The sequence below is a fragment of the Lissotriton helveticus genome, chromosome 8, assembly GCF_964261635.1.
Source record: "Lissotriton helveticus chromosome 8, aLisHel1.1, whole genome shotgun sequence".
In the NCBI taxonomy this organism is placed as follows: Eukaryota; Metazoa; Chordata; class Amphibia; order Caudata; family Salamandridae; genus Lissotriton; species Lissotriton helveticus.
Genome location: NC_136069.1, coordinates 975,373,791 through 975,390,609, shown reverse-complemented (window position 1 = coordinate 975,390,609; position 16,819 = coordinate 975,373,791). Strand labels below are relative to the sequence as shown.

Genomic DNA, 16,819 nt, shown 5'->3' with positions numbered 1-16,819 from the left:
CTTTCGGAACCATTTCCTTATAGCTGTTCCAGTGATACTGCCATACCATATACTCTTAAGTGCATTATAATCCTAGTGGTTAATGCTAACTTTGGTTTGGCTTTATCAAAACATGTCTTGTTTGGTGTCATACACTTTGGAATACTACCCCCTCGCCAGTTCTGGCGACGGGGGTAGCATTCCACCCTTCTAGAGGGGGAAGACATGTTACTTACTGCAAATGCGGTTAATCCTAACCAGAGCCCCAGCATCACAAAATGGATGCTGCTGCCACAGACACGAGTCTGCCCTCCTGCTGCTGACCGAAACTCGACAGAGGAGGCTTGATCAAAGGATCTCCTGTCACAGGGAGGTGTTCCACCACCCCAGACAGGAGATAGTGGATTGTAGCAGGGAGGGTTGAAAGAAACTAGACACTGCCTGGGGCGCACAAGGTGTCCCCGGGCAAATGCCAGCCAAACCGGTTCTGGGACTCTCGGGCCCCAGTCCTGGCGGGAAGCTGGACAAAGGAAAAGGGGTGTAACCACCCCCTTCCTGGGTCCCACCCATAGGAGGGACCTAGCAGGTAATCCAGCCCCTTGATTTGGAATAAAGGTAGGAGCTGTGCAAATGCACATCAGATTATCCTGACTGAAACTTATGAAACGAAACTCTGGACCCTTCGACATCCCACTCGATGTGGAAGACTGAAGAATCTCCCTTGTGGTCAAGGAGTGACCACCCTGTGCAAACAGGTACCATCCAGCACCTCGACATTTGCTTTGTTGCAGTTCCCGCCGGAACTCGAGCGACAGAGATCGACAAGAGCCAGCGATCCTGACTTCTAACAGCCCGATCCACAGTCTATGCAGAGCTGGGACCCGTGGAGGCGACCTGAAGCGTGGGATCGGCCATCTTGGAAAAACCAAGAAGCGCTGACCGTGCAGCACCCGAGGCTCCCTCGAAGCTGTGCATTGGAGTTTGAGAAGCTCCAGCCCCGAGCAACCTTTGCACCGAAGCTCACCCCTCCACACTCGACGAGTGCTGCGTGGGGCCCTTTTGCATTTTCCTGCTCGACGCGTTGGTCCGGTCGCTTGCCCGTTGGCTAGTGGCCCCAGAACCGACGAACCTTTGAATTTACACAGCTGGTCTGGTTGCTCCAGACTGGCCCTCGCTCCCCTGAAAAGGAGCACCCGCTCTGACCTTGCTGGTCCGAGTATTAAGCGTTCTTCGAATCCTGCGTGGGTTGCCTTTGCCAAGGTTTGTTGACTCCGATCCGGAAGCCGACACCGCCGACAGCGAGAGCCTTCGTGGGACAGCTCGTGATCCACTCCTGGACATTCTCGGTGCCCCATAGTCCACGTGGCAGCGGAGACCAGCTTCACGACATCGACTTGATTGCGCCCGACATTGTCTGGTTCCTTCCTGGTTCCTTCCTGGTCACTGGCTAGTGACCCAGACTCTGTCCCCTCTGCTTTCAGGTACTCTTCAACTTCGATCCACCCTTGGATCGCACCGGACACTTCTCTTCTGGAAGCCTGCAGCATCTTCATCTTCAGGCACCATAGAACTGCGTGACGAAACCCGACACACCTTTGCACCGGTGCACCCGCTTCCTGTGGGTGAGGTAACTCTTGAACGCCGATGCTCCTGTAGAGGTTTACACCTCTAGTGTCTAAGTCTAAAGTTTTGTCCTTCTAGTCCAGTCGGAAGACTCTTAAAACTGTAACACGATAACTTTTACGCACCATTGACTTTGCATTGGTGCATGCTTGTGCTTTAGGCACTGCACCCGAATCCCGCGGGCTACTCCCGTCCTAACTAACATTAGTCCACTGTAGTCCAAGCGATTTCCAAGGCCCTAGGCCTTACCACTGATCGAATAGTGATTGTTATACCACTTTTTTGATATATGGTTTGAGTGGCCACCGGCCTCATCCATAAACGTGCAACTTTCATATGTAATATTGTGCTTTTATTTAAACGCTTGTGCTTCATTGCTCATAAAGAGTAGTGGGGATTATTCTGAGAAAAAATACATATATTTTTATAATATATAACTTGTGTGGTGTCCTTTCATTTGATATTACAGGATTGCATATGGTAAAACAGCTGGCTTCACATGCCCTCTTGAGTTAAGCCTTTAAGGCTGCTTAGTCCATGCTACCCCTAGGATAGCTTGTCTATAAGGTTGACTTACAACCAACACCATAAGGGATTGTTTGGACTGATACAAGGTGCCCACAGAACTGTGGACATCATATACCAGGCCAACTTCTCACACACATAGATTTATTTTGAATTAGGAAGGAGAATGATGCAGGAGCAGGGGGAAGTTGGTAGAGTGGGAAGTTTGTTTTATCACGAGGTGGGGGTGGGTAAGGGGTTAGTTAGCATTTTTGTTGGAAGTTGTATGGTAGCATGAAGCAGTCAACTGAGCCGCGTTTCTATTTTGTTGCAGTGTCCCCTGAAGAAGAGCCGCTAAGGCTCGAAATGCATTGCGTAAATCAAAAGAGTCTATTTTCAAAGTATGGCTAACCTCTTGTGTCACTGTGAAAAGCCTGGATGGGCAGCAGGAGGCCTTGGAAATTGATGAATAAAGAATTCAAGAGTAATACAGCTGTGTCAGTGACGGTTATTGAGCAGGAAGGAAGCTGAAAAATTGGAATGATAGTAGAGCACTCGGAGTACGTGAGAATATATGGATAACTCACAATGGTTTATTATGAGGAACAATTCCAGCAGTGCGTCAGATTGGTGCGCAAGAGTCGCACCCTTTGTGTGACAATATACGAGCTGTGATTGGGACCGTTCACGGCAATGGACTGCACGCACCACAATGAAAACATCTGATAGATTAAATAATTATTTTAAGGAAAGGCGTGCAGTTTCATATTCACTTGTCCTTGCAAGGGCTGGCATGCCAGCTAGGACTCTGTTGCCTGTTGGGCGGGGACTACAAGGAGCCTCTCGACCCCCTCAGCACACACGGTTTCAAGGGTCACGAAGACCAGGACCAAAGGATAATAAGAGGGTCAATCCTAGTACGGACACAGCAAAACCAGTATAAGGAGATGAGGGAAGGGACAGATCCTTGGCACAAGAAACTGATCTGCGAGAGAACTCTCGAAAGGGCCATAACTTTGACTGAATTATGTTATCCTTTTGTTATACTGAGATAAGTGTAATCATATTTTGGGAAATGGGAGACTTGAGTTCTTGTGGTGATGAAGAAGAGCTAGGAGAAGGAGGAATGGATTCAGGGCTATTTAAATTAAGTTCTCTACTGGCTTGGCTATCATCACCTGATTGCAAGCAAGACAGATCCTCCTCACGGGGCATTCCCTCTTATCGCATAGTTCATATGTTGGGGTGGGGGAACAGATACTTCAGTTTAGGAAGTGTTGGGTTGGAGGTTGTTAGGGATGTCGTTTTGGCAGGTTTTTTCTGTCTTGGATTTTATTTACACTGTTTAAGCCATTACATTGACAGCACTCTATTGAACTTGCGGCAATTGAGGGGGTTCCAATGGTCGACACCAAGAAAGGATAGAATATCACTATATGCCGAAAATGTACATACTTGATCCTTTACAGTCTATGCCCCAATTAATGTATACTGCAAATTTATGGGGAGGCCGCCAGCTAGCTTATCCATGATATGAAGAAAGTCAACTTGTTTCCTAGTGTTCGGAGATCATGCAGAAATTAAGTTAAGACATCAATAGGTCTGCAATGGGCCTCGAGTCATTCCAACTACTCAGTTATGCAGCTGGCAATTGAAAAGCGGCAGTCATGAGATTTGAATCAACTACCTCTACTTAATTGTATTACACAACACATGGAGTCCTGGTTTTCATTGACGCTTAATGTAGCAGGCATGAGGGCTTTATTTAAGATGCTCTCCCTTCAAGGCTACTTAAAACATTCCAAACGTAATACCACCCTCCTTCTTTCAAAGGCTACATTTGGCAATGTTAAGGTTTGTATGGGACGGCAAGCGCCCCTGAATTGTGTTCAGGAAGTGTGTTCTGCTGTCATACAAAACTCGACTAGGATTAGCGGATATCCTACTATAGTGCTGGGTGAGTCAAATTATCCCTATAAATGACAGGTTATTCTCCTGTCATGGAGAGCCTATGGTGGCCTCAGAGCTGGAATGTATAGAACCACATAATCTAGTCCAATTACATTATGGCACACATATAGTAGTTGGTGCTTTCTGTACGTGAGTGCTGAATGGTATGGATTGCTGTTCCAGGGAAGAGGAATATGTTTACTAATTACAGGGCTGCCCTCAGAAATATATAAAGGTGTGGGGTAAGTGGTTGACCTATTCTTCCAATACAGGGGCTTGGGCGAGAAACAGTTATTATGTATATGATTTGCTAGTCTACCTCCGTGGGTCTAATATGGAGACGTATGATGATGCTATTTTTTCTGTTCAGGCTTTTATGAATGTTTTCCTTCAAGAAAAATACATTTAAAAAAATGTTATATAAAAAAGACAGAGGAGCAGGGAATGGTATGTATGCCCTTATGGATTTGAGATTGTTACTTGACAATCATACCGGCTTTTCATAGGCACATGACATGTGAATACACCTTCCCTACATTTAGCAGCCTTATTTGCCTAGTAAAGGTGCACCTGACATTTGACTCACTCTTCTCTGGGCATATCGAAATGTAAGTGGTGTGTCTGACCTATGTTTTACTGTCCCCTTTCAGAAGTCTGTCTAGCATGTGACTAACTTTACCCCAATCTGACGTTTTGTCAGCACGTGATTGACTGCTGAAAATGTTTCCCAGTTTAAAACAGCATAAAAACGTTGAGAAGCTATAAAAAAAGACATCCGTTTTTATTAGTATAAATCGACCTGTTTTTTTAGCTCAAATTTCATATTACGAAATTGCAATGAGTATCACCAGTGAACCCTCCTTCCAACCGAATGTGTGCCAGAAACTTTGGTTTCATGAGGCAGACAAAAAAATTTAAATATTTTCCTGGTTGCACACTATGTCCTAAATGGAAATTTACCTTGGATTTGAATAATCCACGACAGAAGTACCAGATCTGAGAATTCTTGCCATTGTAGTGAGCGATGCATACTGTTGTTGCCCTTACATCCGACAGCTTTCCCGTAACAGTCAAGTATTTATCTTGGGCTCTGTTCTTGATTCTGACATATACCGCAGGCTGATTAAAATTAAAAACAAGTGTTAAAGCACAATGCAACTTATTTTTTGTTTTAAAAACAAAGCATTGAAATAATTATTTTCTTTCAAACAATTCTTTATTATATAATTTCAAATAGAACATTGTTTACATTTACCAGCTCTTGTTACTTTTGACACCAACTTGTACGAGCAACGAGAAACACTCTTACTTCTATTTCTGCGTAGATATATATTTGGAAAAGTGTTTATTGTGAGAATTAGGAATCCACCCGGAAGTGGCGACGTAGGGTGAAATTGATAACAAATAGGAATGGCGGGTTGACTGCGAGGAAAGGGAGGCTATAATAGTTTGGTTTAAATTATGTTAAAGAACGTGAGCATGATTAAAGCGTTTGAGTACAGTATAGTGAGCACAGCAGTAAACCATGTACAGTTCAGTTCAGCAATAAACCATGTAATATAAAAGTGCTAGCCCTGTATAATAGGCACCCGGTAACATTTTCGGTGTAAGGCATGCATTTTGGCATTACAGAATGGGGTGCAGTATTCTTTCTATAATACGGAATGATCTCATAGACAAAATAAATGGGCCATTACCTAATTTGCACGTGAACTTCCCTCACGCACGTCAGAGAATCGAATTTCTGTCTTTTTTGCTCATCCTTCCATTAAAAAGGGCACCACCCGAGAGACGCCAATGTTTGTTATTTAGGAGGTCTATATTTTGAACCACGCCCATCTGTATGCTGGTAAAGAGACAATAAGAACCTTCCTTTACGGCACTCCAGTCTTCTCACGGCTTCTTTGCATCACCCTGGTCACCTCACAAAGCTTGGATGGCAATCCCTGGTTCAATCAGGTAGTGAAGCCCGTGCCTCAAGGTCAGGGATAAATGGAGTGGCTGCAGTAAAGGGGACCTGTGACCCCCAACATAATGGGTGCAGCAAGGGCGGAAACCCAGCATTCTACCCCTCAAAGCCTGGAAGTGAGGGCCTGAATGTGCTGCACACACTGTCAGAGGGGAAGATGGGACTGATATTCGACCGGATTGTGCAGGGCTGTGCAGACACACACTGTGCAGTTGCCCACGGTGCTATAACATAATACGGTGCTCCTGGGAACGATGTGGAATCTAAAAGGTTAACAGGCAGAATGTTTTAATTATACTCAGGAATTGGTGGTAATTCTGGGTTATATTCCAGTCTATCTTTTGTTTTCACCATCTATGCACCTGAAGACAAGAACCTCCCTCATGCAAACCAGGCCTTGGTTATTCTCCGATTCGAACAATCCAGGCGGTACTGCCAGGTAGTGCTATTCTGAACTGGAAACAACCATCTCCGGACCCTATTTGAGACCCTTTAGTGAGGTGTAGTTTGATTCCTAAAGTACAGTGAGCCTGGGACCCACGCCTAAGCATACCCACTGCACTTAAAGCGTTCACACTAAGGGAAACAAAATAGTAATAGGTGAAATGCTCAAATTAAACTCAGCCACTGATAATTATTTTGGACCGCATTCTAGACCATCTTTTTTGCCCACAGTACCACTTCAGAGAAAAAACACCCTCATGCAAATCAGGCTTAATCCTGCTCCAACATGAAGAGTACACCCTGAACTGGCAAGCCAGGAGCCATTTAACCAGGAAACAAGCAACCCGAGACCGGTTTCGGCTTTCATTATTGCACCTGTTTTGTGGAAACGGTGTGTACCGCTGCTTCATAAACTACACCTATTTTGTGACGAGATTTGCAATCAGTGGCGGCTGGTGACATTTGAAAGTGGTGAGCCGTAAAAGTTTGGTATGGGTGCTCTATGCTGAGGGAGCGTAGCGAGTGAGGCTGACCGTCGTAAGAGGCACATGGAGCTTTAGCCTCAGGTAGTTCCTTCTCTGTCCCTCAAAGCTCCTGGCGATGGAAGACTATGCTATAGGTAGTGGAGAGGGATAACGAACAGTAAGGTAAAGGTTTACCATGCTAAAGGAAGCTGTAACAAAAAAGGCACGGTATGGTGGTGGAAGGCCATGTAAAAAGGTAGTTTCATGTGATGAGGCATTGTATAGGGATGAAGACCATGCTTAAGGCAGCTATGAGGAATACAGCGCAGTATAGAATATGACACGTTACCCCGCGCGCTTTTACAAAGCGTGCCATTACCCCGTATTTTTTATTCCGCAAAATCTTTTACAACTAAGGGCTTTACAACGCAATCCATTAAAAACGCATTTTCCATTACAACGCAATTTATTATTCTAACTCCACCGGGCGTTGGAGTGGGGAAAACGTTGAATTGGTTTGCTGTGTAAAGCCCTGCGTTGTTAAAGATTTTGCGGGGTAAACACGCAGTATAGCCTCTCTCTCTGCTTGCAGCCCCCGGAGGGCCTCAGGTCAACCATCGCCCTCTGTGCCTCTGGATGTATTAGTGCTTGCCAACCATAGATTGCAGAGTCCACGAAAACCACCAGAAAAAAACACAGGGATGCCGAGATTTCAAAACAAAAATGGCCACATCTGCACGGTAGAGAATGGCAACAAAGCCAATAAGTGTGGCTTCTGTACACTCGAAGGGCTTTACTAACACTAACAGGGAGCACAACAGCAGACAAAGCTTGGCCAGCAGCACAGCAGCAAGGAACAGTGCAAGCAGACGCCATTGTGCAACACACACACACTCACGCTTCCCTAAAACATAGATCCGGGTTACACACACACTACAAGTGACCTAAATTCGTAACTGCGGACGTGCCTGCAGTAGCAGTAAGGGACCACTCTAAGTAATATGATGACTGGGGCACAAAACAACCGACCAATACACCTGCCTTCTTTAAAATGCAAAACCCTTAGTTGTTCTCTGATTTTTTTTAGATAAGAAACACCTGTTGAATTTCCACAACACCTATTCGGCCAAGGCTCCACACAATTTTGTTTCAGCTACAGATTAGCCTAAAAAAAATACAAATATATCTAGTGGTTCCACTCCCTAACTCCAAAGCAAAAAAAGATCTCTAGAGACAGATGAACTCAAACTATCTGTGCCTAACAATTACTGTGTCCATTCAGAGCGCACAGATCAGCACTTTGAGGGCTTCATGTGGAAATGTGTGAGAAAGCCCGGGCTGGGAGCACTGGAAGACAAAACATTCTGCGATAATGATCGTAAATGATCATGAAACGAAAATGTTCTTGCATCAGGTTCTCGTAATGTGCTTGCAGGTTTCAGAAAGAGTCTGAGGAGCACGAGGCTGGAAATACACAACATAACATTGCAGGTGGCTGTCATCTGCTAAGACAGTAATAATACTATTTGAATAAGGCCTAAATAATCAACTCACCAACATTACAACCTACAAATATTGTTTACCAGTTTAAAAAGAAACGAGAGACTGGAATACACTCCTTTGGACATGATAAGTTAGGATTATTTTCGTCTTTAGCTGACTAGCTCACCTCTTGGCAAAATACACGCAGAAATATGCAAATCTCTGCTGACAAACATCCCAAATCACCAGTATCACTGCACTCAAAATAAAGTTGTTTAAGGGTCGGAGAAAGCGGCCAGTGATAAGCAGCATGTGGCAAATTAAGCGACGAAGACGCATGGCTTGTGTGCGTGAAAAAATCAGTGCCCGAAGGGCTGTGTATCTTTCATGCCTCCCGAAACAACACTTTTTACCAGCGTAGACAAAACACAGGTGGGCGCAGTCAGTTTGAATGTTAAGTCTAACATAGAACTACAACCCTTTGACCGACACAGCCTGTCACCAAGCTCTACAGATAGGTACCTTCAAGGCGACTGGCCTGCCACATGCGATGAAAAAACCCAGACAGAATCAGGCACGTGTATACACGAAGAAATACAAACAACAATTATTACCTTACTTAGTGACAAGCAGCAGCGATTCTCTCTCTCACTTCGAGGCTGCAGATTGTCCGAAGGTGGATGAAACCTCATTTTCCTCCAACTCAAACCTACCCAATCCTGCAGATTCTCTCATGTTGTTCAGCATGAGAGAAGCTGCAGGATTGGAAGGAGACGGCTAACCCAGCGCTCCATTTGAGACTGGGAATCTGCCTGTGCTATCCCCCGGCTGCTTAACACAGCTGCTATGGGTGTGGGTAGAAGTGCGCATGTGGTATAGGTAGGGGCAAATGGACTGGCCTATCCCACATGCCACTCTGCACTTGCAGTGTCATCCCTGCTGCTGTCAATCAGCAATAATTACGAGCCACCTAAACTTGTAGGTAGCAAAAAGAAGATACTAAGTTTGAGGTCATTTTAATAATGTTTATTTATTAATTAATAAGGTTTTATATAGCACGAACGTGACCCACGAGGGTATCAGAGCGCTTTACAGTATTTAGTTATAAAGCCATAAAAAATGAGGTAGTATACATGCATTTGATATTCATCATTACTTACAAAAGAGGTAAATAGTATAGGATAACATAGGTGACCAGTGGATAACATATGATGATCCCAGAGGGCAACAGAACATTATATTATATACAGTTATTGCACCTTAGGTCAGTATTGTGGAAATAAACAAACATATAATGTTCTCTTTCAATCCACAAGAGGTAGCCAGTGATGCAAGGATTGTATCGGTGACTCGATGTCAGCATAGAATCAAGTCATAGGACGTGAATTTGTTCATTAGGAGTATTTTTTTTTTTAATTACTTTTTTTATTTTGATTGTCGTGAACCGCAGACAAACAGACTTGGTACAGATGACATTAAAAACATTTCTTACTTCAGTACATATAAGCACAGCCATAATCACAAGTACATAACATTGCATTATTACATCATTGTATTCATTGTCCCATCGGGAACCCAGCTCCCCCACCCTTTTATTCCATATCAGAGTCCTCATCTTCTTGTTCGGGCAGAGGATCGCAAATGTCACCTCTAAATTTATTCCACTTTCTCCAGATTTTACTCCATTTTTTGGGGCATCCCCGATTAATAAATACTGATTTCTCTACAATCATGGTAGTATCCATATCTCTCCCCCATGGGGCCAGGGCAAGTGCCTCCAGCACGCCCCATTTCTGGGCAATGTTCCGCTTAGCGATTATAATACCCAGCGTAGCCCAACTTTGAGCCGGACGAGTTAAATCATTGGGTTCCCATACATTTAGTAAGCATCGTCTAGGTTCCAGTACTAGTGAAACCCCCTCTACCTGTGACATCGTCCTATTAGGAGTACTTTTACCTCTTTTTTGAAGGCAGTAAAGAAGAGATTCCCCGTACCACTGGCGGTAAGGAATTCCAAATCTTTGGAAAAGCTCTTGTTGGACTTGGCCATTCTGGCAGGTTCACCCCTGAACTTTTTGCCTGGTATTATTATATAATTATAGTGATATCTGGTCTTTGCGCACTTTGACACTGTGGCACAGTGTAAAGTGCGTGCGCTCCCTGAGTGCGTGTGTGAAATTGGCCTGCCCTCCCATAGGAATGCATTGGGAATGTGCGTGTCCCTGGTAGTTCCTGATGCGTGGGGATTGCAGACGCGAGTTTGGTATGTGCAGACTCGTGTGATTGAATGCTGTGCGATAATGTGTGCGGCATAATTGTGTCTAGTGTGGAAGTGCCACCTCTAGAAGTTGGCCAGTCTGTGCAGTGAATGTGCTCGCTAGTGATTGGCTGGACCTGGCTGGTGTGCCAGGCTCCTGGAGTCTGGATGGGTCTGCCCGGTGGTGAATGGGAGATCTGCATGTTGATGGCTGGGGAGGAGTGCACCTGGGACCTGAATAGGGCTGGGCTTTCCCCCCACAATGCTGGCTCCACCCCCTGTGGTGTGTCTGATGTCCCTGACCCATCCTGTGGATAGAGAGAGGGGCTGAGCAAAAACAAAGTGCTCAGGAACCAGTTGTATCTGGTTCGCCCCTTGCCTGCATCTTTAGACAAAGGAATTGTGTGTATAAAAAGAGGCTGTGTTCTCTTGTAAAATGTTCTTGTTTGCCAACTTGAAACAACCAGGGGCGTGCTGCTGCTGGGGCCCAGGGGAAGGCTTGCCTCCCTGGGCCCTGCCCAGCCCCATGATGCCTGGAGGAATTTCCTTTTCTGGGAGCTGCTGTGCTCTACCTTTTATGTCCTGGACCTAGGGGACCCATTTCCTCCTTTTTGGATGCTGTCAAGGGGGGCCCTTCTTTAGGGGTCCTCCCTTCCTGTGCCCCAAGCGCCTGGTGGGCGCTTTATTCTGCATTTTTAGGCAGAGCGCTGTTGTGTTCCCTCGGGGGGGAAGCGCTCCTGCCCTTGTGCGTACCTCGCAGGTGCCTACCTTGCCTTATGCCCGATTCTTGCCGGTTTCTAAATTGAGGGTGCTACCCCTTTTGATATGCACCTTAACGGGTGCCCACCCCGTTTCTACTCTTAATTGATTTACAGAGGGTGCCCACCCCTCATTTGCCGGTCAATCACAGCCGCGGCCCTCGCGCCGCAAAAAGGAAGTCAGGCACCGGCGTGCCTGACGATGGGCGGGACTTCCTGTTTGCGAAGGAAGTCCCGCCCGCTGCTGTCCTGTGATTGGTTGTCCACCCGGAAAAGGAGTTTGGTCCGGAGCCTTGCGGCTCCCCACTGAGTCCCGGTCCCAAGATGGGGGACCGGGTGAAGATGAGCGCGAGACCGGGCAGGGCTCCCATGAGGTGAGCGAGAGCCCCGCTCGCTGTCTGAAGATGTCCGCCGAGGCCCCCGTGTACGAGGGAGAGCCCCGGCAGACTGCCCCCAGAAGACTGCGTCCCCCGCCGCCTCCGGAGAGCAGCCGGTAAGTAGAGCTGCCCCGGGGGTGGGTGGAGAGTGTGTGAGGGATTCTCGCACAGCGCTGAGCGGCCCCACTTGACAGAGGTCCGCTCCCACGGCCCCCCATAGTTGTTTTCCGAGCCTCGAGGGCTCCGTGGGGGCAGCTGTTGGTGCCGGCGAAAGGCACAGTGACGGTGGTGCAGTTAGGGCGGCCCTGGATGGCAGTGGGCCGCCCAACGTTTTTTTACCGAGTCCTGGATGACTCCCATGATGGGGCACTCTTTGCTTAAAGGCCCGTGCCCCGTGCCCCCCCCCCCGACGCTCCACAGTATTTTGGGGCCTGATGATTTTTGGAGCCCGAGGGCTCCCACGTTGTGCACAGTTGATTTTAGAGGCTCCCACGTGCGCAATCTTTCTTCTAAGGAGCCAGAGTGCTCCCATACACACGTGTTGGTTCTAGAGCCTAAAGAGCCCCCATGTTTGGCGCAGTTTTGCTCCCAAGAAGCGCCTATTTTCATTCCTAGAGCCTAGAAGGCTCCAAAGTGTACAGTTGGTTTCAGAGCCCGATGGCTCCAGCCTTGGGTGCAGTTTTGGGGTCCTGAGGGGCTAGTGAGGGCCCCTGTCGCAGATTTGTTTCTCCAGCTGCCCAGCAAGTAGTGGGCAGCTGCACCGTTTAGGATTTCCTTCCTAGGGACATGTACTTTGGACTCAGGAGTGAGTCGCACTCCTTCATCCCTCCCTTGGCCTACCCCAGCTGCGCAGCACTTAGTGCCAGCTGCAGCGTTTAGGCCCTGTCCCCAGCGGCCCAGCAAGTAGTGGGCACCTGCTACGTTTAGGTATTGGCGCAGTGGCGCAACCTGGACTTTAAAAGTGATTTATGTGCTATTATGATTTCTGCGCTAACTGTGGTTTAGGTATTATTATGATCTATGTCCTATTGCTTTTGGGTGCTAGGAAATGTACTGTGTGTTGTATGTTTTGCGCACCCTGTGTTCTGGCACCGCTGAATGTGTTCTTATGCATCATGTGTCCTCCTGACACCACTGAATGTGTTTTTATGCATCATGTGTTTTTCCTACACCGCTGAATGTGTATTTATGCGTCATGTGTCCTTCTGACACCGCTGAATGTGTTTTTATGCGTCATGTGTTTTCCCTACACCGCTGAATGAGTTCTTATGCATCATGTGTCCTCCTGACACCGCTGAATGTGTTTTTATGCGTCAAGTGTTTTCCCTACACCGCTGAATGTGTTCTTATGCATCATGTGTACTCCTGACACCTCTGAATGTGTTTTTATGCGTCATGTGTTTTCCCTACACCGCTGAATGTGTTCTTATGCATCATATATGCATCATGTGTCCTCCTGACACCGCGGAATGTGTTCTTATGCGTCATGTGTTTTCCCTACACCGCTGAATGTGTATTTATGCGTCATGTGTCCTCCTGACACCGCTGAATGTGTTTTTATGCGTCATGTGTTCTCCCTACACTGCTGAATGTGTTCATATGCATCATGAGGAAGAGGTGTGGCGCCACGGCTAAGGCAACTTACTCTGGAATCTGGGGATCACGGTTTGATCCCCGGCGGCAGATTAGCCCAGCACCATGTGACTCTGGGCAATAGCTTGCTTAATCTTCCCGACGGCCCCCAGCACGTAGAGACCCTAACGGGTGATTGTGCGCTTTACAAATGTGGATTACAAATGTGGATTATTATCATGTGTCCTCCTGCCACCGCTGAATGTGTTTTTATGCATCATGTGTGAAGCTTCTACTTGTTCTTTGTTTTAAGTGTTATTCCTACAAAGTGCTAATTCTACCAAGTGCTAGTTCTAAAAGTGCATATTCCTGACAATGGTCCACGTGGCCCTGTCCCATGTATATAATCTCTTGTAAATTCTGCCCGTGCCTATGGCACATTGTAAAATGTGTGTTCCTTATCTAATGTGTTTGGTATAATACAAAGGCTATTTTTGATATAACCTTGTGTGGAGTTCCTTTTGTGGGGGGCCGGGGATGTTGTTGCTGGTGGGTGCGTGCGCAAATGCTTTACACATCGCCTCTGAGATAAGCCTGACTGCTCGTGCCAAGCTACCAAGAGGGTGAGCAGGAGTTATCTTGGCGGGTGACTTCCTTGCCCTGACTTAGAATGGTGGTTTCTGCCTGACTTTGGCGCAAGCCTTAGCCAACCAGATATCCCATTTCTAACAGCTCTGCAACCAGTTCTCTTTTTATGAAAGGATTGTGGTTTCAGAAGTAAAGAGCCCGCGCTTCGTAGTTGTCTGCATCCTCCGGATCGTTCTAGCTTTAGAGCTAGGTAACTGGGTGTATTGTTATGTAGTGCTCTATGGGTCATGCAGCCAACCTTTAGTTATATTCTAGTCTTATAGGGCAGCCAGTTCAGCGCTTTCAAGGTCGGAGAAATGTGGCTATTACTTTTAGATCCTGATACCAATCTTGCCGCAGTGTTAAGTGAAGCCCTCAGTGGAGCCAGCTTGTATTTGGGGAGACTGCAAAGAGTGGTGCTTCCATAGTCTAATCTTGGTAGCACTAAGGCTTGCACTGCCTTTTTTAGGTTGGTCTGAGGGAGGAAGGATTTAAGTTTCCTTAGTAAACTCATCTGGTGATTGGCTCCCTTGGTGGCATTAGTGATGTGCGACTGCATATTCAGGTGTTTGTCTATGGTGACCCCCAGGGATTTCGCAGAATCAATGATGAGGGGAGCACAGTCAACGGAGGTTAGGTCTTTCAACCATTGCTCTATATTTGGTGTGTGAGTGGGTGGGGAGATCAGAATGAATTCTATTTTTTTGTATTAAGCATGAGGTGGTAGCTCGTGAGCCAACTTTGCGTGTTCTGTAGGATAGCGTTGAGGGAAAGGAAGTCTTCTGGAGTGGAGATTTTCAAATACAGTTGGGTGTCGTCTGCATAAAGGTGATATAGGATATTCGCTGATTTCAATGAGTTTGCCAGGAGTTCAATTAGTAGGTTGAAAAGAATAGGTGATAGGACTGAGCCCTGGGGAATGCCTATGTTGACCACGGAGGGCTGGGAGAGAAAATTCTTCATCTTGATTCTTTGTGTTCTGTTATTAAGGAAGGAGGAGAACCAATGTAACACTGTGCCCGAGAGGCCCATCCTTTCTTCCAATAGGGACAGTAGGTTGTCATGTTTAACCATGGCGGAGGATAGGTCAAGAAGTATCATTAGGCATGATTCGTTGCGGTCAAGCATTTTTGTCAGCCAATATGTGGGTGAGTGCAGATTCTGTGCTGTGACCTTGACGGAAACCAGATTGGTGATTGTCTAGGAGGTTGTAATTCTCAATATGATTGCATAATTGTATTTGTACACATTTCTCCAGCAGTTTCGCCAAAGTGGGGATGTTGGATATAGGGCGATAATTGTTGAGATCTGATGGGATGGCGTCGCATTTCTTTAGTATAGTTGTAACCTGCCCTATTTTGAGACAGTCTGGTATGGAGCCTTGTCTCAGAGAGGCGTTTACAATTTTTGTCCATAATGGTTGGATGGATGTTTTTATCATTTTGAATAGGGCAGGAGGAAGGGGGTCAGAGAAGTGATTGGAGGGATTGACTGCTAGAAGAATGTTCTAGATTTTTTGTTCAGAGATTGGCGCGAAGGGGTTCCAGGAGGCATTGTTTTTTGTGACTTCCCCTGGAGAACTGAAAAGGAACTGGAATTGTTAATATCCGTTAGCTTCAAGGGCCACCGGTTGTCGAAGGGCCTTCTTAGATTGGATGTCGAGTTCGATGGCCTTTATCTTTTCATGGAAGAAGTTGGCAAGCTCATCGCAGGAAGGTGTAGCCAGGTCGTTTAGATCCGTAGAGTTAGCCGTGTTGCGAGCTTGTTGCTTGACTATTTCGAAGAGTTTGTTTGGATGGTTGATTGCTTGTTTCAGCTGGGTTCTGAAAAATCTGCCTTGGCCTTTAGAATCTTCCTGTTGTATGAGTACCTTAACGTTCTAAGGTGAAAGTCAGTGGGTGCTGATTTCCATAATCATTCAGCAGCTCTTAGCTTGCGTCGCTCCAAGTTTAGGGAGTCATTGAACCAAGGTTTGGAAATTTTAAAGGAAACATTTTTTTCTTGGAGGGGTGCTTTAGAGTCCAAGATTTCAAGCATTGTGGAATTGTAAAAGGCTGTGAGGTCATGGACATCCTCCATGTCAGTTGTGGGGGTCAGGGCAGAGTTGCATCGGTTTACCAGGGTGATGGGGTTGATATTCTGTAAGTTCCTGTTCCATTGTTTTGTTTTCGATGGTTGACTCCATTTTGGTATAACCTCGATATTGATGAAGAAGAGGATGCTGTGATGGTCAGTCCAGTCGCAAGGAGCGATGGATTCTAATGGGATGATGCTTGTTTCTGCTATGATGAGGTCCAGTGTCTCTCCCTTGTTGTGAGTTGGACTGTCACAGAATTGGGATCAATCCTGGTCTGCCAGAAACGTTTTTTTAGACAAACTACACCATGATCGTTTGCATTGTTCCAGTGGAGAGTAAAGTCACCCAGGAAAATTTGTGGTACTTGTCAGTTGACGTTGGATGAAATGACTTCCATTAACTCATCGATGAAAGTCAGATTATCCCTCGGGGGTGGTAGAATAAGTGAAACTTGCTGGCGAGGTGCTTATCATCAGAGATATTGGTACAGAGATATTTGCAGGATAGAGCAATGGAGTCTGCTTGCTTGACTGAGATTGTGTTAGGATAAATGCAGGCTAATCCACCTCCAGGCGCCATGTTTCTGTGTAGGCGGATTAGGTTGTGACTAGGAGGAACCAAAAGATCAAGGATGGGGAGGAGGAGCTGTTTAACCATGTTTCGGTGTGAGGATGATAATGTCTAAATCATACTCTAGGATGAGGTCGAATATGTCAGGTGCATGTTTGCTAGCTGA

General features: G+C 46.3%; 1 protein-coding gene across 1 annotated transcript in view; it reads right to left on the bottom strand.

The window, feature by feature from the left end:
- The window catches only part of CRYBG3 (crystallin beta-gamma domain containing 3), a 1,541,789-nt gene that overhangs the window by 88,515 nt on the left and 1,436,455 nt on the right, over positions 1-16,819 (bottom strand). The window contains exon 20 of the mRNA XM_078657810.1: positions 5,017-5,175. Coding sequence (XP_078513936.1) covers positions 5,017-5,175 — 159 coding nt within the window. The remainder of the gene's footprint in view (positions 1-5,016; positions 5,176-16,819) is intronic.